The sequence below is a fragment of the Patiria miniata genome, unplaced genomic scaffold (genome assembly GCF_015706575.1).
Source record: "Patiria miniata isolate m_02_andy unplaced genomic scaffold, ASM1570657v1 HiC_scaffold_20, whole genome shotgun sequence".
Taxonomy (NCBI): domain Eukaryota; kingdom Metazoa; phylum Echinodermata; class Asteroidea; order Valvatida; family Asterinidae; genus Patiria; species Patiria miniata.
The window spans coordinates 3593042-3620666 of NW_024037059.1; the positions used below are offsets into that span (position 1 = coordinate 3593042).

Below are 27625 nucleotides of genomic sequence, written 5' to 3' on the forward strand. Positions count from 1 at the left end.
GAACAACATGCGCCACGCGCAACGCTCAACTCGCGCACCAGCATACATTTTGCATACAAATACCGCGCCGTGGAATAATACTTTGGTTGCTACTGGTATAACACTTTTTTGCCGTGCACAGAAATGTAGCAAAAATATAAAGTACCATGTGACCCGCTCTCGGCCAATCAAGACACAGAATCTGTGGGTGAGGTGTTATAAATTAGACTATGTAACGGCGCCAAATTGATTTACGTGTACTTTCCCCCTCCATTTCTACAACACTGATTTATTGTAAGTCGGATACCCAGATACAATAAATTGATATTTGGTGTGCGAATGACAGTCCTTCAGCTTTTAAAAGCTTTAAAATTTGATGGCAGAAATTGAAATATGACGTGCTCTCTGAAACACTGGCTTTCTTCAAAGGGATTAAACCGCCAAGTATCCCCGCGCCGCGCAGCATGTGGCCACTGTAAGAGTGCATTTCATTAATGTTGGCTAGAGTCCTTTGGAAAATACTAGGATTAATTGGTATTACCTACCTAGCTTCTGGACAGCTGCCAGCTTTAGATTATGCGCAGTGCCCCAGAAGCCATTTATGTGTCAATCTGCACTTTTACCATGTCACGCATTCCTTTCTTGCTAGAGTCAGTGTCGGTGAAGCTGAAATTAAGAAGTTGCTATATTGACGCTGTCCTTAAACTACGCCCTCAGCGACTGAAATACGGAGCATAACAGTTACTGAAGGACACTTAGGTTCCTCTGCTCCCGTGCGCCCAGATCCCGGTGCGTACGTCTCGCGCAAAGTCCCTGCGACTCTGTGCATTTCATTTCAGTCCAGAAAACCAGGGGCGCGATCGTGATGCGTCCTTCACAGTTCCTGGAGAGTGAGATATACAGTGTCATCTATACTACGTCCGCACAAAAACTACGGCGCCACTCCCCACTCGCCCAGCAAGCACGAGTTTTCTAGTGTCACGTTACCACGTTGTAAATTTGGCAACATTTTAAAGATATGGGCACATTCCTCACGCGGGAGAAAAATTAATATCTGTTTATATAGGTCGCGTTCCTTTGTGGCGCGGAACCAAACAATAATAGGAGTTGAATTATATGTGGTGATGAAACCAAGGATTCCTCGAAAGCACCATATGCACTGTAGCTCGCAAGCCTGAAGAAACCTGTATAATATGTACAGTTCCACCTCTAAAATCAGTTTTAGAGGTGGAAGGAAAATCTCAGAATAATATTTTGGGAAAAACCCGGTGGAATCAGGTAGGGACTGAAAAAAACAAACACAATCCGCACGTGGCAAGGGCAGGAATCGAACCCGGGCCGTAGAGGTGGAAGGCGAGGAAAGGACCGCAGCGCCAACCTGACTTCTGAATAAAGTATGTGAAGAGTTAGACATTGTCAACAGTTAGGAACGACTACATCGAAAGATCGACAGTTGCTGTCGCTTTCAACGAACCCAGAGACTATAGTCAATGGAAAAACAATTGTGGTTAGTTCTCCTGTTTGAGATGAAAACTTCTTTGGGTTGACCCGAGTCGCTCCTACGGTTGGGTTCGGCGTGTTGTGGAAGGCCACTCTGAAGTAGGTGTTAATAACACTGTGATATCCCTATAAATGAACTTGATCTCCTGTCCCACTGACAAAACTCACGTATAATGCCACAAACAATCCCAGTTGTAAATTGTAAAAATGTTCAGCTCCTAGCTGCATTGCAGCTATAGTTGATCCCCATCGTATTTCGACCTTGTGCCATGAAATCTAGAATCTCATGTTAACAATTAACTCTTCATGCCTTACGTGCCAATTTGTTGGGGTTTTTTACTCCGATGATTCTGCAATTTTGTTTACCAGCAAAATTTCCAACTTCAATATCCACTTTGCCTTTGTACCCTTTTGTCATCTTGAAGGATATCCGGAAAATATGATCACTCAGCGCATTATTGTCGATCTGATTCCCGCCATTTCAGTACATTTGATGCAAGTCATGTCCTCCGGAAAAACTCATTGTGTTTTTTTTGCCCTGTCCAATGTTTGTGTGGGTTTCCAGTTTCTGCTATTTTCCTGCTTTTGTCGGTGGTCCCCAAGGCAAGGTTTCCTAGCTGTCTGCTTTTGACAATCCTGAAAGATCTTTGATTGATATTATCCATCTCCTAGTCACGTATTAGCTGAGAAAAGCATCCGGTCTTTATGTGACACGAATTAGATGTACTGAGCCGCCAGCTAGTGCGTCTATATTTCTTCAGAGGTGCGGCACGCGTCATATTAGTCTACAAAATGACTGATGGCTAAGAGCTGCTCATTGCGCTACTCGAGCTTAAAATATATTGCAAGGTATAACATGTATTACTATCAGGCTGCGTCAGGTTCTTGCATTTCCGTCTATGACTGTGGCTTTTCATTGCAGGATAAAGTTCTGACGTCGTCGAAGCCGAGAGTTGACAAATGGCCCCAGCCGCCAGTTCTTATGGTGTATTTCTTAAAAGGGTTTTAGGAGTGACTGAGGTCACTGTTTTGGCAAGCTCTTAATTGATGTTTAAACCCTTGATTAACGTTTGTAGCGCATAGCATAACCTCTTTTAATCTTTCTTCGTCCATCCAGGAGTGTCGCTGTTCCTGTAGCTGGGTCAGCCTCTGTCATCCAGTCTGTATCATCGACCATCACCATGCCGGCCTACTACCACGTGGACGCGGCCAGCGACCGCATCCCCATGCAGATCGTGCGCAAGGAGACGCCCCTCTCGGTGACCGAGCGGGCCTTCATTTTGGCCGTCGAGCGAGGTGACTACGGGAGCGTCCGCCAGGCCCTGGAGGAGGCCGACATTTACTTCAACCTCAACAAGAACTGCGTGGACTCGCTGGGCCGCACGGGCCTCCTGATCGCCATCCAGAACGAGAACATTGAGATCATCGAGCTGCTGCTCAAGCACAATGTCAGCATTGGGGACGCACTCCTGCACGCCATCGACGAAGAAGTGGTGGAGGCTGTCGAGCTCCTTCTCAACTACAAAGCACCGAAGAAAGACATACGGGTAAGTACATGTGTCCAAAACGGGCGTCCAGAGCTATACGGCTACGCCTATCGTCAGCTTGTTCCCACTTTAGTTGTGATGGTCGAAGACCTAGACAATAGCTTTATACAAGAGACTCAGATGTGGCCGTAGCTCCTTCAACTCAATCGCCATATTGGAACGAATATGAGGCTGTGTTACTATAAACAGAGGCTCGTTTGTTACTAAGGGAATAAATGTGTGCTTGGCTGGTTTAAAACACTATGTTTAAGACCGGTTTGGCGTCTAGACGCTGATAATGATCCGAGCCGAAGGGTAAAAGGGACCGGATTTCATAGGAATTTCGACCAATAGGAATGGGTAAACTGTGTTAGGTATTTGTCAGGTATACGTAGTATAGATTGTCAGCTTTTTCGTAATGTTTCATTGAAATACCTAGCTGTCTTTGGAAGTGCAGCCTCTATAATATTGAACGCAGATTCAGAACTGTTGTCAATTATGGTAGATTATTACACATGCAGGCCTATATTGTGTTTGCATCCACAAATCAATATACACGCGTGTGAAGTTGATACCTTTTGGTTATCATTGTAAATAGCCTCATTGATTGTTGTGCGTCAATCATAGATAAGAGATAGGGAACATCTACAAACGAACTGCTGCAGAAACAATGCAACAGTCGTTTCCAATCTATGACGAACTTTACGAACAAACGGTCTGAAAAAGTTCAACGCGTATCAGTTCGTACGGTATAGTTAAGAAATGCATTAGAAAGAAATCGTGGGTCCAGCCCCCCAAACATAAAAAAAACCAAACATAAAAACCATCAAGCTCCGCCCCTATTAAAAATACTTCCGTGTTTTGGTTGATGACAGAATTATTATGGTTGGTGACCCTAGCTTTGAATACAGGTAACATTGAAGCTTTATGACTGCCAACAACATCTATTGATATTCGGAACACTAAAGATCAACAATGCATCGTTGCCTCCATTATAGTCGCAGCAGATACATGTAAATAAGTCACATGATAGAATCCTGTTTTTTCTGTGTTAATCCCGCTTTGACGTCATCGATTCCCACTCCGCATTCTTTTGGCGTGCATACGTGATGTCGGAAATAGACACCATTTTCCATTGCCGTGTTACCACGCAACGCGCGTGTTATTGGTCATATCAGTGACACCGACTGTGTGATGGACTGTTTTGCTGTTAGTGAGGCAGCGATGTCTCGCATTCAGACGCCTACTGCTTGTTGATTTATTCTTCGCAATTTGGATTTCCCCGTGTACATGCCGTTCCTACGTGAACTTTACATAATGGCGATACCCGCTCAGGGGCCTATACATTAACGATAATCGAATTCCCCTTTATAACTGGCCTGGGAAGCGTGTAACTGCTAATAAGAATAATGACAACACGCACGGCGTGTAATGAATCGTCTACTATCGTAGACTTTGCGTCCACAAATTCACTGAACTGGAACTTCGGCTTGAAGAGCATAATTAAATATGAAAGTGATATTGTAGATTGGTTGCTGATAACCGTATCATCCATTATGGTAGCTCATCTAGTTGACATGGAACAAAAAGGGGAAATAAAGATGGCATATGGCGAATACATTAACATACGCATGTAGGTTACTATAACGATAACGTTCATGTTGGAGAATGCTCAAACAAGGACTCTTTTAGACTGCAAAATATTGCCCTTGTATAGTTGTTAATCTTGTAGTTACGATACCTTTCTTCTTCCATCCTAATGTTTTGTTTTGGCAGGGCATCAAATTGGTTTGTGAACTGGCCTATGCATGCAGGCCAAATATGGCACATTAGGAACGACGTTCTTTGCTGTGTCTTTTTTACATTCGAACATTTATATTCTGGATATGAGAGACCTTCTCACATATTTGACCCGAAACTCCATATGGTAGGATAATACATATATTAAAAAAGATGATGGTGATATGTGAACAGTGGTAAGAGTTGTGTGAATACATTAGTGTTAATGCCTTCTCTTGCTACCGATTCTAAGCCATGGTGCATAATACTTCAGAATGGAGGCTTCTGTGACTAATATACTGTTTGCATCGTGTCCGTCTTATTTTGTCGTTGTTGCTCAGGCTCGTATCCTGCAGGAGCAGAACGAGACCGACTTCACCCCGGACATCAGTCCCGTCGTCCTGGCCGCCCACCGCAACAACTACGAGATCCTCAAGATCCTCCTGGAGCGGGGCGCCTCCATCCCCAAACCCCACAACGTCAAGTGCGGCTGCGACGACTGCATCTCCAGCATCCGGCACGACGGGCTCCGGCACTCCCGCTCCCGGCTGAACATCTACCGGGCCCTGGCCAGCCCTTCCCTGATCTCCCTGTCCAGCGAGGACCCGATCCTGACCGCCTTCGAGCTGAGCTGGGAGCTGAGGAAGCTCAGCTACCGGGAGAACGAGTTCAAGGCCGAGTACGACAAGCTGGTGGAACAGTGTCGGGAGTTTGCCACGGATCTCCTGGATCAGACGAGGGGCTCCAAGGAGCTGGAGTGCATCCTGAACAGGGACAACGACAGTCCCACCGGGGAGGACCCGCTAAGTAGACTACGGCTGGCGCTCAAGTACAAGCAAAAACAGGTCAGTGGATAGTATACAAATATTGACTGCTTCGAGAGGTGTGGTAAAACGAGCCTTCCGAGGCGATCCATGGAACGTTCTGTTTTTCTGCGGTGTAGCTGAGGGAAATGGATCACCGAGGGAGGCTAGTATTACTACACCACGAGTTGAAGCAGTCAATATTTGTTTTATAACCTCTCTCAAAGACATACTAACGAGTTAAACTGTGAAGTGCTTGACCTACTTTCTAACCCATAGCCTTTTTTCCAGACAAGAGGTTAACATTAACACTTCATCTTCGTTCAAATTGATTAAGTATATACAGGGACCGTTTAGAGTGCTTTGCCCTTCTGAGAGTGCGATCTCATGACGCATTTATTAGCCTAGCTCTTGTAGTTACAGTTTCCGTACACTTATCAAATTCCGATCGCGATGTCAGATTGAGGACATTCTGACTGTAGACATTACTGTGAACATCAGTTTATACATTTAGTAAGGAGAAGCTATCCTTCAGAGCACTGTTTTCCTAGCGATCTTGACCTCGTTATCCTGTATCTAGAACGGCACTTGAGATGGGTACTTCTTACAAACGACACCTACATACCTTGGTTGTTTATTAATCTAGACCAATAGACAAATCAATGACCAGGCTCACCTCATCCATCCACTTTGGTTTTTATTTATTTCGGGGCACGGAAGAAGCTTGCCAAAGAGCAAATCTCAATTCTCTGTTCTCGTCTCCAAACAAGCGTGCGCAAATCGGATAGGAAGCCTGCGACAAAACGGTCAACAGCGACACACTCTCACCGATGAGTGTTTTATCAAAAGGGACGCAACGCGAATCGGCCTGTGTATATATTTTTTTCAGGTCAAGGGTTCGGTTCGGTGGGCGGGAACGAAGGCCGCCGTTCGATTTCCGATTTAAAGCCGGGGCCTGGCACGGTGGATAAATTCACCTGCTCTTCCCTCCTGATGCGAACTCTTCCCATCACCATCCCCTCAAGCATTCTGTGCTCTCTCTCGTGCCGGGGAAATTACATTCTATTCATTACCGCTCCAACAGCCTAACTGTCTTGCATTCCCGCGCCGGTAGTGCACCGAGGAGTTACCTGTTTTTGTTGCGGTGTGCATGCTCCGGGGAGCTAATCAGTCACATCTCGGCGGCATGGCCTCGTGCCGCATTACCGAAAGGCAAACGGAAGTACAGTTGGCCATTTGGAAACCTGGTCGTTAAGGCAGGCTATATTATTATTATCTTTTGCCGATCCTTAACATGCGAACAGCCATTAACACAGATATTGGTAGAGTAATACAAATCCTCATGAACATTTGTCTCGTGCTTGGATACATCTGGAAATTTTGAGGCCTGTCAGTATGGTGTCGGGAATGCGTTTCCCTGCACGAGGTTTTGATATTGACGTTCAAAATCTGCTGACCGAACGGAACGAGCTTCATTTTGAAATATTTGGTAAATCCGAAATGTAAGTCGTGGTGACTTTACTCAGTAAGTTTTTTTTTATATTACAAATTTGCTCAATTTTAGTTAATTCAGTATTGCAGTTCAAAATATAACAAGAAATTGCTTATGAGTGATTTTTTTTTAAACAGTGTTAAGAACACTAAGTTTGTTGACCACTTTGTTGGCCACTTGTGTGGTATTCCAAAATTCAGGGTTCAAAATAAATCCCGTTTCAGTCGTATATTTTGGGGGTTTTGGGGTCATTTTGTTTATTGGTCATTTTCCTTAATAGTTGTAGATAATTTCTTAAATTTATTTTATGCTATTTTCCAAAAGTAAACATTCAGTTACACTTGTTTTGTTATTAATTATATATATTGACATGGGTGTGAAATCTCAGCTTTAAAGCTGATTTCAGCTTTTTTTGTTTGTTTGGAATTTCAGCTTTTTCCCCCTCGCTTGCTGTGTACAAAAGTATAGGAGATTTTGTTTACACCTTTTTGAGGTGTTTTCAGCTCTTTACATCAGTGGTCACTCACCCCCCTGATTGAACAGAACTACACACCTTAATTGATCATTAACCATAAACATGAGTATCAAAACAAATGACATGAACAAAATAATGTTGGTGAGCACCGATATGGCACGCGTCGTGTCTTTACGTTCAAACACTCTCGAAATTGCTTTTCATTCTGCTTTCGCGTCCGGTTTTTGACACAAAAAAATCAATGAATGACTACCTGCAGACGACAGCATCGAAGTCATTAAAATGCGGCTCTGCCTAATGTGCGTCGGGATACTGCATTGAAGACGAATGTTATTAGATAAAACATTAAAAGCGCACTATCAAATGGGAATGTTCGTCTGAGCGCTTTGCTGTTATCTCCCACATAAAACGTCAGCAACTCGATCAACCGTCCGTCGGGAAGTTGATTAGGCCTACGAGTAAATTTTTTTGACGGGACGATTGTGCCTTTGGGTCGCGACCACGATTCCAAAATTTTAACCGCGACTGAGCTCAATGATCAGCTTAATTTGATATTAAAATGTAACCACGATTTCTATGATATCTTCGTACATTTGTACGTTCCTTTTCAATTCAATTCAAGAAGACATTTATTCCATACTCCTTTAGAGAATACATCCACAAATAAGAGAAATCTGGTAAATAGCAAGATAACAAAATCAATAAATATGTCTTTAAAAAAATAATAAAAGTAATATACGCTTTGAAGAAATGATAAACTTATTTCGATTTATGGGGCTGTTTGAGTAAGCCGAGGCTTGTAGGAAACAGCCCTTACAGACAACACTAACAACAGAAAAACAACATGATATTGATAACGACACACGGACGAGACAGACAAGACAAAAGACTTACACGACGATAGCTAACGGCAAAAAGAAAAAAAGAAAAAAACATGAATTCAAAAACCGAGGATGTGTTGTTAGATAGTAACTCTGTAAAACGTTGAAGGCATTTAAAGAAATTATCGTAAAATTTGAATTCATAAAAGCCCATTGGTACAGAGGACATGTGAAGCCAACTAATACGCCGGTTCCTTATTTGAAATGCCGTTAAAAGATTCTCGCTAGGTTTATATATTTTGAAATTTTAACTCTGGAATGCCAGTTTTGATTCAATGTTTGTATGGATGCTAGTTCGTATTCGCCTTTTAATTTTACAAACGATTGTTTTTCTCGTTTTCACTATAAAACTGCTTAACCCATGATTCAACGGTTATTAGATTTGAAAAAATAACATAAGAATACGTTTTCGGTTATTTTTGAATATATGGTATTGCTGTACATGTAGCGATTTATACCATAGAGCAAGGACAATAGCAAGTCTTGTTGGCATTGGCAACGCGGTGCCAAGATGTCGGGCCTTCTCATAGCAAGCTAATGGTAATGGAGGACTGATGTACTGTAATGACCTCTTCTGCCCTCAGAAATGGCCGTTAACGATCGGCAATTCGGTACCTCTCATCTTGTGCAGCCTTGCCGCCTGGCCTCTGGTATCAAAACATGACAAGCCACAAGTGAACAGCGAGACTATAGCGTAATTGTACGGGGAATAGAATCGCCTCATTTCGCTTTGTTCTACGGTGATGATCCGTCATGCCTGCCATCACCATTTCAGCCCGGTGGTAGATCCATCTGTAAATGGATATTTCTGCGCACGAATGACCGTAAACAGTTTCTCACGGGGAAAGATGTATGCAGCCGCCCGGCATAATTACCCAAACTGAAAGTAACAGTTACTTGATATACGCGTACATTATTCGATACCTTGATGCATATATCGTGTCCTTGGAGCGCATGGAAAAGGAAGAGAAAGACGATAGCTTTCTGAATGAGTTTGGTAATTAGGTAGCGGAGAGTCATTGTGCAACAAATGGGTTCCATGACGCTAATGACGATATCGCAATAACGCAGCCATCGAGATGCTGGAATTGTCTTTCCTGTAAGGTGATTATGTTCCCTTTGTATACTCTATTGGGTAACTGAGAATGACAAATCGTTTATCATGGTCTGACAATTGAGCAGAGCTTGGACGAATGGACGCGCACCAGTGTTCTGTACACCACATTCGAAAAGAACGTATCTACTGCCTCCAAGCGTTGGCTGGCACCTTTCGAATGTCAAAATCCAAAATCACTTTATGTGAATAAACTATATGAATAAACAAAATAGAATGAAGAGAGCAAGATAGTCTCGCTGAGGTACACTGCAAGTAGTGTAAAATTTACACCGTGTGGTGTCTTTATTGAACCACACGACATGAGTTCATATAAATTTCCACCGGGGTAAATTTTACAACGCTTTTTTTTGGGGGGGGGGGGGGGGGGGCCTGTACAAGTCAATTTAACAAAGTACGCTCATGAATAGTGAGCTTCGGTAAACATGTGTAGTTTTTGTTGACGCCCATGTTAAATCGATAGAACCCGGTACCAGCGTTATGTTATTCTGTCAATATTGAATCCGCTTTGGGGTTGATGTTTAACCAGGAAATCCCCGTGGTATTTCCCGGAGTTTCAAGCGAATTCCATTCACAACAGGAGTTAATAAAAAAAATTCAGCTGCACAGCTGGCCGTTTTTTCTTAAAAGGGAATATACAACATTTGCTTTTGCTGTAATTTTCAGAAATGGATGGATTTTTTTTTTTGGCGGGGTAGTATTTTTTAGCAAATATTGGTACACTGACTTGTTTGAGGTTTTGTGTTCGTATGATGTTGGAAAAGCCACGAAAAACAATCATGGTCTTGTAGTCTGGTTCCCTGACCCCATTCAATATGAAACGGAGCAATTTATAGACGTCTGGGAATTGTAAGGTCAGGGAACTTGTCTAGCTGGCTTGTACCCGTTCATAGTGTAATCGTAGGTAAACAAAATGCAGTCTAACTAATAAATATGGTAAATTGGGGTCAGCATTTGAAAAAAAAAATACCACCACTTTTCTTAAAAATGTCAGCACACCAGGTGCCATGATTTTAAAGGGTGCTTTAGACTGTCATTCACTTACAGTCCATGCAGTAAGGTATTTCATGATAATTTGATAGTTTTGTTGTTTGATGCTTGCAAATGTTGTACATTCCCTTTAACACCCTCAACATGTTCATTTCCTGGTATTTATATTGGTGCCTGGAGTTTCTGCTGAAGACGGATGCTGAACATCCCCACGGCCATGCATGGAAAATGTGTTTATCGAACAATTGTCATGATTATTTGATTTATACAAATCTAAGGGCGGACCAAAAAAAATAGCATTTTCCCGAGGCCATTCTAGCCATTTTGAAGCACAAAGGAAAAAGACAATCGAATATACAACAGTCAACGGGATTTTCGCTTGTGCTTCGTTTGCATAGTAATCATAATTGATCATAATTAATCATAATTGTTTTTACATCTTCTCAACTCTGCTGTTTTTGGAAAACAATGCGACTGTGGAGGATCTCATCAATAGAATGTCAGAAAATCCAAAAAAAAATAGAATAACTTATTCGAAAACATCGTCTTCGATTAAAAGAAAGGAATCGTAAGGCACCATGCAGGCCATCGTACAAAATTTTTAGCTGTGGGATAGCAACTCAACAAATCCTGTCTCCGTTTGTCTATTAGTTAGTTAGTAACAAACGTTGACATTGGCTATAATATTGCTCCTACACATTTTCACCGATTTCAACCAAACTGTATCAATTGTATCAGTAGCCCAGCCCCAACATGCCACATGACCCAAACATGTCACAAAGCAGTTTTGATGTTTTGAATAAATATATTCTGGTGTAGTTTTCAAGCCTAAAAACTAACAACACAATTATGCAGTCGCCATTTTCAAAACTAGCTGTCACGCCAGGTACAGGTTTGTACATGTACCAGCATTTTTTTTCGTACCACACCTTTTGATTTGAATAATTATGCGGCGGCGATACTAATATCCTGCAGGAAATTGACTAGCAGGATTTTTTTAATAGCACACGCTGCCCATCATCTGCATGTTTACACCTCTGTCATCGAACGTGCTTATAAGCTCAGTATATTTATAAATCACTAACGATGAACTTTGAGGAAATGCGCCTTCGATTTTGTGTTCAGAGTGAGGGCGCAATAACCGCTTTATTGACTGCACACATTTTGTTTCGTGGTCGCGAGAGGGCGGCAATCACATAGGTTGCAGGATATTTTTATAAACTGTTCATTCGCAGTCCTTAAACACTGGAAAACGGAAATCACATAGGAATATCATACACGATCCACAGTTAGTCAATTTTAGGGCAATTATTTTGATGGTCTGAGAAAAGACAAAAAAACAAAATGTAGTTGATCCACTTGAACGGTATTTGCGTACTCGCTTACTTCACGTTGACAACCCACAAGATAAAGCGAAATCAGTCTCAAGCAAACAAAAAACAAAAACAAAAACAACAAATTCAAGTGAATGTCATATAAATTACATGGATATAATAAAAGCTTCTTTTCGCGGGACCCATACTTTTTGTGCGTTTCCAAGTTTTTTGTCTTCCACGCCTTTACAGAAACGATATCAGAATGATGTAATCCTACCTCGTCGGCTTTTTTTGTGTATAGAATCGTCCTGAACTCCTCCAAGCCCGCTCCTGTGTGGTGAACCAATACCACATCCTTCGGACTGAAAGTATGCAGTGTTGTAGCATTAAGCCTCATTTCAAGTAAAAGTGGCTCAACCTACCTCAATATTGTGAAATCTTCCTAAACCTTCCGCAGGATTTTAAAGGAAGCGGCAGGATAAGGGGTGATGTCCAGTGGTGGATCTGACGGGGGTGGGGCGGGGTTAAACCCATCCTTAATTGGGCCACAAATAATAGGAAACTAGTCGTGCAGATCGAGAAATACAGCATCTGCCTCTTAAACCCCCCTCTTGGCTGCTAAACTTCACTCCAAACCTGGATCCTCGCCTCGATCACGTGTACTTCAGTGTCTCATCTTAAAAAAAAAAAAATGGATTTTTCATGTTTTTCTAACTTTTTCCTTACCGGCCACACAGTTCGTCGCCCACCCCAACTGCCAGCAGCTGATCGCCGAGGTCTGGTACCAGGGGCTACCCGGCTGGCGCCGCCAGCACTTCACGGTCAAGCTTCTCATCAGCTTCTTCGTGGGCCTGTCCTTCCCCTTGCTTTCCCTGGTCTATCTCCTGGCACCCCGCACCCGCCTGGGCAAGATCCTCCGTCTTCCCTTCCTCAAGTTCATGTGCCACAGCGCCACCTATCTGGTTTTCCTGGTGCTTCTCATCATGGCGTCGCTGCCGGACCTGGCCGGCCAGAAGCCCAATAAACGGGTCAACGAGAGGGCGCCTGCACCCTCGGACATTGAAATATTAATCGTCTTGTGGGTTTTAGGTAATAATTTTTTTTTTTAATTTATTTTACTTGGGAACATATTTTGTGCAATTTTCTACTCTTTAATGTGTGAAAACTACATGACACCTCTTTTTGTTTAATTGTATCGAAAAGTGCTTTTTTATGAACGTTAAAAATTGTCCATGCTTTTCTTGTCCAATGAGGTCGCTGTTGCTGTGATGTCATTTTCAGGAATACGCTGTTCACTTTAAGTTAGGTGTTTTCTGTTCAAATTGAGAACCCAAACTTTGCTCATCGAAAACACTTGTGAGAAAAACTTTGCTCATTGGCTTTATACTGTCATGTACCGAAACAATAACGAATCACCAACGAAAAGAAAATTTACGATGGCAAAACATCCAAAGTTCTGGCCAATTTTTGTGCTCAAATAGCTGTAATATTGAGTTTTCTGCCTAAATGGCATCACACCTTTGCTCTTGGATGTGGAAATTATCATTAGCATAAAAATTAAAAAGGCAGCAGAACGCACATAAAAATGGCAAGATGAAAATTGAACATAAGGTTAAATGGGATACGAAGGTGCATTTTCAAGGATTGCATTAAAAAATTACCATGCATGGGACCTTATTTCTTTTAAAAAGAGCTTCGTATTAATCAACACTGCGCAGATATAAAAAAAATCGCCTTTCCAATTGAAGAAGCCTCCTTTGATAAATGTGATAAACATTTTTTCAATGTATTTGTTCAACAATGACACAACAATGCCAAATTGCCTACAATTTTTGGGCAAATTCTCCCGAAAGCTTAGAATATTGGTACTCCAATAAGCAAACAGTAGTAATTTGGTGCAGCAGGCCCTAATAAGAAGAAATAAAAAAGAGCTTTTCAGCATATATTTTTCTTAAGTGTGTTTAAGAAACGCCGCTGGGTTTTTTTTTACCAGTTTTGCTGTTCCCCATTTTTTGATGTATTTTGTTCTTCATGAAAGAAATTCATATTTTGTTCTTGTTTCTCCATTTTTTTCAAACCTAGGTTATCTTTGGGCGGAGGTGAAACAGCTATGGGACATGGGCTTGCAGCAGTACCAGCGAGATTGGTGGAACTCACTCGACTTTGTGACCAACACGTTGTACATAACGGTTATAGGTCTTCGGGTAACTGCGTATGTAAATGTAAGCAGTGGAAAAAATTTGGTACTCATTTCATCTTATTTTTAATACTCGTTGCAATGGCATTAGGTTTTTTTTTTTGCATAGTAATGTCAAAACCGGTTGGAGCAAATTTCACGTTGTAACCGCTGTACAGTCTATTTCTTTTTTCCTTTTTTCAGGAACACCTACATTTGAAAACTCTCATTTTAGCTTAGACGTATAGGTAGCGTATGTCGGGTTTGTTTATGGCAAACAAAGCTGATGTTATTTTGTTATCAAGTTTTGGCGTCACTTTATTCAATCTTGAGAACTTATTACCAGCATTTACGAGAACATACCAAAGACTCGATATCAAATAAGCTTACTACACCAAAGCTTATTGACGAAAAATGTCAAAGAAAAGTTAAAAATCAAAAGCTAGAACTATCAGCTTGTGGTTTTTGAAATGACTGAAGTAAGTTCTTCACAACTTGAAAGACTTATTATTGCTTTTTATTGAGGGTCATTAAAAAAAGCTGCAGGTGAGATTATTTCGTAATGTTTTTGCAGTTTGATTTTATCAGTCTGATTTCTTGGTGTTTGTCTTTTCGTTCTATCATAGTTACGGATCATAGAAAATAAAGCCCACGGCCCACTCATCCAACTACGCGAAGAATGGGACCAGTGGGACCCGACGCTTATGGCCGAGGCAACCTTCGCAGTGGCCAATATATTCAGGTGAGAAGAAATCTCCTCACATTGATTCTTCGCAGAGCCTCCTTCTGTTTGTTCGTTTCCAATAATTAAACCACTCAAAATCATAAGAAGGCTGATCACAACTACAACCTGTTGAGGTGACAGCTCCGTGGATATGACACTTTCCGAGAAATCAGTAAAAAACTATGCACAAGCTTTGTTCACGAAACACGATTTTGTCGATGGCACTCTTTATTCTGAAAAATCAGACTGATCGTCGGAAATCTCCTACAGTGAAATCTCGATAAGTCAAACGTCAAGGGAACTGATTCAAAATTTGACTTGAGCAGAGTTTTGAGTTAAGCAGGGTTGTATAGCATTGTTGGACTACCGAAGGGAATGGATTCTTTGTTTGACTTAACAGTTGTTTTGAGTTATCAGAGTTTGACTTATCGAGATTCTACTGTATATGTCTTGTTTTCTGCTATATGACAGCAAGCCAGACACGATCATTTCACGAGATGTTTAGTACCAGTTCGATCTGTAATCCAAGTAAACGTTTTTGCTAATACATCGTTATGTTACTTCCGGAATAAATGCAAATGATCCTATACGTCTTGAAGTTTTCCCAAGTTCTCCCAAGTAGAATAGGAAGAAACAACTTACCGGAGTATTTTTTTTTAATATTCCCCTGGGCAGCATGCTGCGCGTTGTCTACTTCTTCACAGCCAACTCGCAGCTGGGGCCTCTGCAGATCTCCCTGGGCCGGATGGTGGAGGACATCATCAAGTTTCTCTTCCTGATGGGGCTGGTCCTGTTCGCCTTCGGCGCCGGCCTGAACCAGCTCTACTGGGTCTACCAAGTGGAGGTCGACGAAGGCCAGTGCTTCGGTGTTGCCTGTGACAATCCCAATAACGCTTTCACTGAGTAAGTACATATTAGTTTGTTTTACGTCTTATATTGTCCTTTGATGTTTTGATAATGTTGTAAACCCAACCACAATTCGACCTTGCGTTGCTAAAGGTGGATATTATAATAAACTATTATTGAATTGAATTGAATTAAATTGATTTCATATCTAGACCAATTCGCAGCTGAAATCTGAATTGCATGGTTATTACATGAACTTAAATAGAAAATGTATCACAAGTAATAATTGGAATTACAGATAAATTAGAACTTCAAAATTATAGAAACAAAAAATAAAAGATTAAAAAAAACAAATTATCAAATCAGAACAACTATCATTTGACTGGCGACAAGGCAGCAATCTGGCCTGCATTTTACATATTCCTTTGTGAAGGTTTCTTAGGCAGCTTGTGTTTGTAATCCAGGAACAATGACCCGTCTTTTTTCCCCTCCATCCCCAGTGTCTTCCAGACGCTACAGGCGCTGATCTGGGCCCTCTTCGGCCTGACCGACTTGTCCAACACCAAGGTCAAGCCGGAGTATGGCCACAACGTGACCGAGTTTATCGGGGCCACCATGTTCGGTGTCTACTGCATCACCACCATTATAGTCCTGCTCAACCTGCTGATTGCCATGATGAACGATTCCTTCCAGAAAATACAGGTCAGCGTGCGTGTGCTCATGTGATCTTGGGAATTCAATTTGCACAGTAGTCAGTGTAGGCTTAATTAACCAAAGTCTCGAATTATCATAATGAGGATCGTAGAAAGTATATGAAATGGATAAAGGTCCTTGTTGAGGAGAGGTATAGCGCCCTCATTGATTACTAAATCTTATTGGTTGCAATACGGTTCCACGATCCTGCTTTTCCTGTTGTGTGATTGGCTTAATATGCCACCGCACGAGTTTACGGAACGCGGAGCGCAGTGCACTATTCAAATTTGTTTCGACCCGTACGTCTTGGGTCATTTTGGCAAACGACGCAAATCTTTGGTAATCGTAGATCTTTGGTAATCGAATCTGGTAGATTTAAACTCTCAATGGCGATCCGCCATCATGAGAGCCTGATGTACACTAAGGATGTACTCGAACCATGGGCCCAATTCCCTCGTCTTTCACCTGAGTCATCCTGGTTCCAATCCCTGGCGTTTTTCCTCGTATTTCTAAACATGAACATCTTCTCCTTGTAGGTTTTCTTTGGGCTTCCGAGCTAAATGCCTTGTCACTTTTATAGAAACCTGCGTTGCATTGCCAAACAGAATTAAACAAAAAATCAATAAAATAGCTGACGTAGTGCTGGATATCCTCGTTAGTATTGAGGGAGAATCGAGTTCAAGCTCTTTAATGATCAACTTAAGGTAAAACCTTGTACAAGCTTTCGTAGCAATGGCAAATAAGTAATTCCCTATTTGAGAAGAAAAAGTTCAGATAACTAGTTACACTTCCGTGCACAAGCTACTGATGACAGATTCTGTAGGTCTTCAAGTTTGTATAAGTTGTGACAACATCTCGTGCCATTCTTTGGAATAAATGCTCGACTTCCTTATTTATGTGATGAAGTAATCACGCATACCAAATGTTTCTAATTTATTACCGCGTTGGTGTACTTGGGTGTTTTTCTGAACCTCAGCTTCTTGAATCTGCTGCATGAAGCGTGAGAGTGCGCTTTTGCTTATCAACCTGTTGAAATATTTGTTATCACATCATGAATCATTTTGATCTCGAGATAAGCTCATGTTTAAATCTCTTGCCCCGTTTTGGCGATCATAATCCGTGCCCTTCTTTCGTCTTCTCTTAAAACGAGTGAGTCTCTTTCCGCCTGAAGATGTGTCAGACGATAGGTGGACTTCAGTCAACTCAAATCAGCCCAATCATTTTATTTCACACGATTTTAATTTTTTTTCCTTGAGTTTCGTGCTCACGATAAGCATTTAAGGAACCTTTTATACAGACGTGGTATTAACAGTCATTGTAAAATAATAATTCTTTATAAATTGTAAATAATTAAGTTAAGAAGAATCTAATGAACCCAATGTTAAAATCGTCAAACGGACATAATCCTCCAAGTCCCACAAATCTTTGGATTTATTCTAAACACTGCCCAAAAAAGAAAGTTCACACTCAATGGAGGGGTCATAATTTTGAATTTGATCGTCTAATGATTTGTCATATAGACCTTTGAGGAATGTTGTTAGCTACATTTTGATACCCCGTTTGCTACCAAAGACTATAAATCGTCCATACTGACAACGGTTTATGAAAATTATGCAGTTTGAAAAATTGCAAATTTAAAGAAACACGCGAGGAGAAATCGCTAACCTCAGGCACACATGCCCGTAAGCATGGGTCATTCGAATAGCCCGCGTGCTCCCATGCATACCAGCACTGTGCGATCGATATTCCCTGCCGTTTGTTTCAGGCAGTGTATCATTGTCAAGCAGCAATTTCCATTGTTTTTTCTTCCTCTCTGGCTAACAGATGCAATCGGACATGGAGTGGAAATTTGCCCGCTCCAAACTCTGGATGAGCTACTTCGATGAAGGGGAGACGCTCCCCGTCCCGTTCAACATCATCCCCTCACCGAAGAGCTTGTACTACATCTTCCGGAAGATATACAGACTCACCTGCAAGAAGAAACTAAAGCCGAAACCGGAAAACAGGAACGTTACCAAGGTATGAACCAGCTCTGATGAGTTTTATTTGGTATACTTGAAGATGGTTTTTCCAAATTGTTTGGTTTCGTCTGCGGTTCGGCTGTAGGCGATTCGGGGGAGCTCAGTATAGGTCCAAGTCTCTTTCATGAACATCAAATCCTATGAAATGTGCACATAAGGTTCGGGTATTTCCAAATGCATTAAACAGTAAATTATTGCTTTTAAATGATTTGGGAACCACACGTGAAGCCAATGCTGAAGAAGAAACCGAGCTTTGGAAAAATGGCCTGTGAATGAAATAAATTAGACACTCTTTACACTTGATGATTTACAAGGAGAGTTTCGATTGAATTAAAAAATTCGGACCAAAACAGGTTTGTAGTCTGCGACCTTCAGAACAATGCACTGGCGTTTTACAAAGCTAGCTGCACTCTGTAACAGCAAAGTTAAGACATTGACTGCTTTATTTAATTCTAGAGAGCTGACTGCATATCATGCTGCTTGCTTCGAAGAGCACACAACCGCTTGATTATTCTACTAGAATTCTCATCTATAGATACAAATATTTGACTGATATCCTTAGTTGCATCTAGCTGACCCTAAATAACTGTAAGCATTTTCAGTTGAAGCTTAGAACAGTTATAAAGACTTCAGGATTCAAATCAACAAATTCCGAAAATATTCCCTTTTTTTAAACTGTGTTTCTTCCTGGCGCTAGGGCGTGCAAAAGGAATGAAAGCATAGAAACGGAAGCACTACATTGATATGCATCTGGGTTGTCTTTTCCTGAAACATATCCGGCCATAATTGTCTTGGAAGGTTCTTAAGGATGGTGACTTGAGATGATGATAGAGATATCGGAAACCCTGGAGGATAACTCACGCCCAGGTCGATATCCTGAATCTGATGAGATGTTTCCGCGAATGTTGTACACGTTACGACGGCGACCTTCAGAGAGGATTTGATCTCGCGTGCAACGGGTGATGGAAATGTTGTTAATGTTCCGCGGCCCCTTTACCGCGTCCCTTTCTCGACTTGTTACTAAAGGGTATTTTATGTGTTCCCATTTCAGCTCAATTTAGCGCAGAGACGAAGACTAAATGATGAGGAATACCAGGTATGCAAAACATTCGAGATGTTTCTGACAGATTTGTTTGTTATCCTTACTAAAATATCACATACACGAACAAATATTAAGATGGAGAGGATAGTCTTTTATTACTGTCGATTTTCCATATCATTCAACGCCTGAATAAATCCCCGTCATCTGAGTGGTGGGTCGTTGATCACATGTCATTGAATAATTCGTCCCCACCCACGGCCTAGCAGCATTGCACCATAAAAAAACTAGTTTAATTCCACAGTTGATAGAAGCTCCATTGTACGGTTAAACTGTTGGTGGCTCTGGCCAATCAGATGACGAGGACTTATTCAGGTGTTGTATAAAACAAATAATGAATGTAATGGAAAGAGTAATTGTATTCGGTGACAGATGAAATATTCCGTTTTCGCCGCTTGGAATGGAACATTCCATCTGTCATCACCTCGTGAAATTATTCTTCCCATATCACACATAAACATTCCTTGTTTGTATATAATCCTCTTTTACACAAGTCCTGTTCAGTGGGTTGTTTTTTTAACAAAGTTTCATGGAACTGCATATCATAAAACAATGTTAAACATTTAATGTGCTCTAAAAAAAGAACTGTCACAAGCTTTATCGTTTCCATCACATTTTGGCTGTTAAATTGTTTTCTTTTCCTAGAAAATATCTATACATCGTTTTTCGGATATTTGGTGCCAAGCAACTCAATGTTCAATTTAAGACGAAGTGCTCAAAAAACATGACAGGGGTTTTAGAGGTCGGTTAAGCATGATTTCCTGTTTCAGATAAAAGAGTTGCATTTCTATAACTGTTGTGAGAAACAAAAATGAAATCCAACCGGAACTACTCTGACTTATGCTCCACTAATCGGATCAATTTCCAGTTTTTAAAAGACTCGATACAGATCCGTTCCCTAGAATTCGCTGTAGTCCCCAAAACAGTGATCTCTCAATCATTTTGCCACGATTTTGTCTTTACAGAAAGTTATGAAGAACCTCATTAAGAGGTACCTGAACAACAGCCGGCGAGGCGAGCGGGCTGAGGGAGTCAGTGAAGACGACCTGAACGAGATCAAGCAGGACATCTCGGCCTTCCGCTACGAGATCCTAGAGATCCTGAAAGGTGGCGTCGGCCAGCAGCCGAAGGCGGCCGGCGGGGCCGGCAAGGCCGGCGGGGCCGGCGGGGTCGGCGGGGTTGGCGACAAGAAAGACGGGGAGGAGAGGAAGACGAAAGCGGTGTCCATGGGGAGTATAGTCGGTAGCTTCTCGGTGTCTACGATCTCTTCCGCGTCTAGCGGCTCGCCCCAGCTGGAGAGAGTGCCCTCCTACTTGCTGAGGAAGGGCAAGAAGAACAAGCGGAGTCCCCAGCATCGGGAGACCATGCACGTGCCTCTCAAGTGTGAACCAATCCAGGAGGAGGATTACGCTTTGCCGGACTTCCTCAAGATGAAAAACGTAAAGAATGTCGTCAGCGCCGTCAACGAAATGAAGAGATCCTCCAGGAAACGCCGGTTGCAGGAACTGGTGGGACAGAGCCTGAGCTCCACAGCATCTAGGAAAGAGAGAGTGCGTGAAGATATAGAGGAGGATCAAGATGGGGAGGACGCGGAGGAAGTGTTCGGGGCGGCCCCACCGGGGTCACCCCGGAGGCTGGTTAGCCAAGCCTCCCTGGACATGAACGATGAGGAGATGGAGATGGAAGTGATGAAGGGAAGCCTCATAGAGCCTGAATCCAACGGGAACAAGACAACGTCTAGCGAGGATGAATCGGACGAGCCACTGGTGAAAGGCACCAAGGAGCTGGCCCGGCGCGTCAAGAGCTTCGCCGGTCAGAGCGGTCACGACAACGGGGCTCTCCACCTGGACGAGAGTGGTGTTCAGGGCATGGTGCGGCCCCCGCCCCTGCAAGACAACAGCGGTGACTCTCAGAGCACCTCTGGCATAGCCTCCCCAAACAATAGCTTCCAGTCCCAAGACTCAGTGGACGGGGAAGTTGGCGGGCCCCATCTCGGTCCAGGAGACTCAGACAGCCCGAGTGACCCTGAGGACGACGTGGATGCAAGCACTCAAATGAACGTAGCCCTCAGACCCAAGGGCAAGCATAAAAAAATGCCGCCCAAGCGAACCTCCTTCCTCTGGGGTAGTCCACCTGCGCCTAAAGACGGAGAAGACGTTGAAATGACCAGATTCCAGTACAATGACTTCAAGCCGTAGGCTTTATTTGCATCAGCTGGTTGTTCAAATCAAACATTAAAGACTCGATCTTGAGGTCCGCGAAATGCAAAACAGTCGCAGTTTTAAGTGCCAACGTGCGTGGATTCGAGCACCGGCCAGAACATTCTGTAACTCCCGCTGAATACTTACCAAAGTCACGGGGACAAAGTTGGAAGCTGCTTGAACGTTGTATTAGACTCTTGCTCTTACGCACAAATAGTCGCAAGGGAGTGGAGAAGTTGCGGGATTTTTTTAGCACTTGATATTGTTTTTAAAAATAACTCATTCAGTGCGCTTTTAAGTAACAAATAAACGTCTGACAATGTCATTCTTCATTCATTTCTTCCCCCAGAAAACCCAAGATCAAGAATTATACCCGATAAATCCATGAAAGTACATGCATTATCGGGATCTTTTCCACAAATACGAGCGCCACGTTATTTAAACCCGGTGAAGTGAATACACGGTGCGAATCTTGTACCACTCACAGAACTAATTGTTCAAGGGTTGATACTTATCACTGGTCTGCAAGGCCTGGCGTGCTGAGGATCGGTTGCTTTGGGTGTTACAATTGAAGTACTGGTAAACAGGTATACTCCAGTCTAACGGCTGGTGTGCCTTTAGAGTTAAGTAACTTCATTATGAGTTTATTTTAATTGTTTTCCTCATTCCAGTTTTTTTTACCACGATAGTATAATAACTTGTACCTATACAAAAAATAATAATAATATGCACAGCTTTGTAAATAATTATAAATATGTAAGTAACATGAGCAGATGACTAACTAAAAAAAGTCGTTTTAACGTTTTATTAGATTAAGATGGTATCAGAGCTTCCAGGGTTTATTTAATTTCGTAAAACTGTGTAAGATAACTTCTACATTTTGTTCATATAAATCATAATAACACGATTTAGGCACTAGAAAATAAATTCACAAAATATATATATTTTAATGATAGTACGAATTTTTCATGCATTTTCGACCTTTGATCCCTTTCTTTTCTAGTTTGGGTTTTACAGTGCACTTGCGTTTCTATAGGGATTTATTATAGGTCGCTTTACGATACCCAAACTGTATGAAATCTTTGAAATTCCTTCGTATCCAGATAATGTATAATTTGATGACGCATTAAATACCACCGGGATAAGGTTGGTGCATGTATTTTATCAACTTTTCAGTATCTATTTGAACTTTTCTTTGTCATTTTTTTAAAAGATATAGAAACACCCTTCTTTTTAACATGTAGTACACTCCTCTCTATTTTAATTACTTAAATGTTAACCTTGGTTATACACTGCAAAAACTACAGTGTTAAATTTACACCATTGGTATCTATGTAGGACCATCTGGTGTTAAATTTTACTGGTGTTGTCCTATATAGATACCGAATGGTGTTAAATTAACACTACAGTTTTTGCAGTGTATTGGATTACCACTTTATGCATTAATATTTTTACAAGATACAAAAAGACAATACAGAGTGTTCTAAACAAGTGCAACCTTCAGAAAACAAATAATTAAAACTGTTAAAAAAATTTTCAATGAAATTATATATTACATAATTAAAGCCTGACTGTTTCTCAATCCACTCCTTTTTACTCCATTCCATTTGGGTCCCTTGATCCAGAAATACAATCAGTTAAGTGAAAGGGTGTACATTGTACTTGGGCCACTTTCACCTGTGATGTCACCAACTTCAATGCCCCTTCAATGCCTATTCAATGCTTTTGTCCAGATGAGAGTAGCCCAAGTAAAATTTACATACTTTTCTCTTTAATTGATTGTAATTCTGGATCTAGGGACCCAACATGGAATGGGGTAAAAAGGAGTGGATTGAGAAATAGTCAGGCTTTAATGTTATATATAATTTCATTGAAGAAAAATCGTTTTTAAATATTTGTTTTCTGAATGTTGCACAGTTTTTGGCACGCTCTGCACATTAACCTTCATTTTTACCCCTTGATGGAACCCCGTTGTCTTTTAATGTCCCAGAGCAGGACACTTTACCGCAATTTCTTTCCGACTATGAAACAAACACAGTTTTTGATTGGGCACTATGACGGATGATGATGACAGTTAATGATAATATATTTGTAAGGACTTTGTGCACTTACGTAGACCCCATATAAAGACAAAAAGGGCTTTAGGCTGATAAATGGAAGAGTGGTTTGAGTAAAGCATTATTAAATTTTGACCATTTGGTGTATGATAGGCGATATTATAACAAAGATTGTTGAATAATTTTTTTTGTAGATCTCAATGATAGATACCTGTTTTCAAATCAGTTATGGTTTCTAAGAAAATGAATCATTTGCAGCTGCCTCTGGCTCAGTACTGACAGACATTGGTGATATATATCGCATTCTTACACGAGGAATGATTTCCAATAACTATTTTTTTTGACCGAGTGGATTTTTCTTCACATTTTATCCACTGCTATGAACCAGTGTACTGATTTTAATTTATTCTATGCAGGGCTTTTCAGGTCGTTTTTGAAGGTGTATTACTAAAATAAATAATGTATGGAAAACTACGACTATTCATATTTTTAAAAATGGCGTCTGTTTTTTGACCTTGTTTTAAAATAGACATGTTTGAATATTGCTTTGAAAGCTTGGGCTGGTGGGGAATCGTATTTGTTTCGTTATATAAGTCGCACAGCTGTTTGTTTCTTCAATGAAGGCCTATACGATTGTTTTCCGGATAAAATGCTTCCGACTACGGTTCCCCTTGGCATTGGTTCAAAGCCGCTTGGAAGTCGTCGCCCCAGCGGTAGTTATGAATATGCACGGTCTGAATTATCATCACTGATTGGTTTGCAAGAGTTGAGTTTATGGGCGTCGCTAGGATGGGGCGGGGGGGGGCGCTTGCCCCCTTCGCCCTCCTGTAAAAGCCCACAAAAAAGGAGAGGAAAAAATGTCATATTTGCTATTAATTTAATACACATTTAACAAAATGGGCGTCTACAGGGGTGTCCATGGGGGTGGGGTGGCAGATGTCCCCCGCCTACCCTCGCCCCAAAAGTAATGATAAATTGAAACTATGTTAGAGAAGGTACAAGGATCTTGGGGGAAAATGTACTCCCCCCCCCCCACGAAAAAAATCCTTGCGACGCCCATGGTTTAGTTTATGAAAGTGCGCGTTTTATTACAGTAGGCTTGCGTCACACCGGCCGTACCGAGGTCACTGATGACGACGCATACATGCATATTCATGATTTCCTCTAAGGAATACCATATTTATATTGCACTACCAAGGAGCTCTCAGTCTGAGTAGGCTACACAGCGCCCCCTACCGTTGCTGGACAGAGTCCATTTTTTGCCGAGTGTCCACTGGATACACTGAAGCGCTAGCGATTTCTCGATAATTTCAACAAACTATCGGGTATGGGCTCCGTGCGCCGACGAAAGAGGGCGCCCTTTTACCCAGCAACGGCGTCGGTAGGTCACCCCCATCTGTACTTTCTTTGCCGGTGAGGGGGTACTTGTGAACGGAGCGGGTAGTTCTATATATAGAGCTTAAAACATTCGACACAAACATTACTTTGGCCACCAAATTTTGCCACTGGGAAGCACTAGTGCTGTGACTGTTCAGGAGGGATTTCGGTTTGTAATCGGTGGATGTGAGCTTGGATATGTGAGCCCTAAAAAGCGGGCAAAGACGGTTTAGGCCTGAAGGGTAACGTCCGCTGGGAGCACGGGAAGGTCCGGGGGAAACACGGGCGACAGTCGGTCTGTGGCTCAGTAGGCCTATAAGAACGGGAAACTCAGCCACCGCACTTCCCACTGTTTGTCAGGAGATAACTTGTAAGTTGGGATTACGAATTGTTAGGTAATCCTTCCTCGCAGCAAACTTTCAAAAGATCGAAATCTCTGAAAGAAAAAAACCCCAAGGATTTGCTCGGGGAAATATATTATACAGTTGTAGATTTGTTTTCTCAGGAGGTTTTATACAATATTGTTCAAGTTGTTTCACGGACGTTTTATATTATAAAATCGCCCGAATTATGTGAGTTGTTAATGATAATTATAACACAATGCTATACTTGGACTAACCCAACTACCTGCACTACAACTGCCAAAAAAAAGTCAATACAATTTTTATTGTGCGACTGAGGTCTGAGGGCCGGGTACCCCTCACCACAGTTTCCGAAAGGCCAAAAAACCTCTCTCATTAGGGTAAGGTTTAACAGTGACCTTTACTAACTTGAAACCCCAATCCCATATCAAAACAAAAAGATCATAACGCCGATCGATCGGCTGTAATGAAGTAAACAAATCTTTGTGATGGGGGCTAATTATATTCAAGGAACCCGGAAATAGGGAATTTGCCGAGTCTATCCACCTGAAGCCGGGCAGATAAAGCCCCGGCTAACCTGCAAGGTAGCGCCGTGATGACGTTATAGTCTGGACGATGTCTCAGCGTGATTAAAGCTAAATGTGTACGTGAAATAGCCAACAAAAAAACAAATGCCGGAGGCGTTTTGGTTGCCCGTGTTGGTCGCGGAAATTTCGGTTAAGAAAGTGCGTTGGTGAATTTTGGAGGCTAAACGGCAAAGTAAAATTGGGCCCGTATGCTTGAAAGACATCGATTTAAATGGAGCGCGGACGATATGTATTTAATACATTTAAAGAAGTAAATAAACAACTTCTGCGGATGTACTGCATATTCAAAGAGAGGCTATTTTCCGAAACCCTTGATATGAATGACAGATAACTTAGTTAAAGAGATTAAAAAAAAAAACACATTTGTCATGAGATAACTTTCTCTGGAAGAAACAAACATGGGAGTTAACACAGACTGCTTGTTGCCTGATAATGAAATTGCAATTTCAAAAGGTTCAATGTCCAGTTCATAACGGTCATCATCTTTGGCCCACCGAATGTGCAATTTCTTTTAAATTAAAGTTTAGCCAAATTGACTGGTTGACGTAAGAACCACCTGTGTCCCTGCCAAAACTCGTCTGTGGTTGTCCGAGTTGACATGTCAGTGGAGTCACTGTTATTGGCACTCGTAAGGTTAAAAATATATTCTTCCCCCTTCACGAACGATCAGTTGAAGTCCAGGCGAACGACAATTTGAGCCCTTGGGGTACAGTAACAGCCACTTTGATGGAGAGGTAATGTGGACGGGCACTTGTGGACCCGGCAATTTAATTAAAAACAACCGGGGACAGGTGGACCATCAGACTGGTGCCTTTGCCGGATCTTTTTTTTTTTTTTTTTAAGAAGATGATGCACTTTCCGTGTTTTGTGGTCTTGAAATGTCCGACTGTGTGAAAGATACCTACCATCTGAAGGCATGTTCGCTCACTTAGTGTGTATATACCTGCAATCGTGGAACCCTTATTGTCCCTCTTGTTTGTACTTTAAATTTTTAAGAAGACCTCCTATATGTTTTGTACACGATCGTCAATTGTAGACCTTCGGGAAATGTGGACATGTCCTCTATTGCCCAACAATGCAGAAACACACTCTGTAGCCCCGTAAGTAGTGGTGCAGAACTTGATAGAATTAAATCAGTTTCCTTTGCTCTATGTCATTAGGGTCTTCATCTGTGTGTAAGGAGGCACGTATAGTCGAGGCTGCATGAAGATCTTACATCCGAGGAGTATAGCATAAAACGAGATTTTTTCTAATTTTAATAATGGAGGGGAAAATGTGATGTCATTTTGCAATAGATGGCGCTGTTCATCAGATACGTATCACTATTATTGCATACACCAGTGTTATACAAAGAGCTGGTGCGTCACATTTTGATACTCCTTTCAAACGTCTTTCTTTTGTGCTTAGTTCATGAAAACTGAATGCATTTTCAAAAAGACGAAAGGATATCCGAGTGAAGTCTGTCTCTTGGTGGCGCTGTCACCGCTCTGCCATTATGCATACCTTCGTAAAAGAATCGTGTTGGGAATGTTCTAGCTCTAATTGCTGGCTGGTTTTGAGGTCATAAACGTGGCCTATTGGTTTTAAAGCGTCATATCTGTTGACGTTACACTGTCTTTGATGGTGT

General features: G+C 41.8%; 1 protein-coding gene across 2 annotated transcripts in view; it reads left to right on the plus strand.

The window, feature by feature from the left end:
• LOC119727311 (short transient receptor potential channel 4-like) overlaps positions 1–22822 on the plus strand; it is a 53058-nt gene extending 30236 nt beyond the window's left edge. For both annotated transcript variants that reach the window (XM_038199163.1, XM_038199164.1), the window contains exons 3-12: positions 2597–3026; positions 5126–5629; positions 12593–12944; positions 13938–14077; positions 14658–14773; positions 15431–15658; positions 16102–16303; positions 18119–18313; positions 19367–19411; positions 20380–22822. In XM_038199163.1, coding sequence (XP_038055091.1) covers positions 2661–3026; positions 5126–5629; positions 12593–12944; positions 13938–14077; positions 14658–14773; positions 15431–15658; positions 16102–16303; positions 18119–18313; positions 19367–19411; positions 20380–21612 — 3381 coding nt within the window. In that variant the 5' untranslated portion in view covers positions 2597–2660 and the 3' untranslated portion in view covers positions 21613–22822. The remainder of the gene's footprint in view (positions 1–2596; positions 3027–5125; positions 5630–12592; positions 12945–13937; positions 14078–14657; positions 14774–15430; positions 15659–16101; positions 16304–18118; positions 18314–19366; positions 19412–20379) is intronic.
• The last annotated feature ends 4803 nt before the right edge of the window (positions 22823–27625 follow it).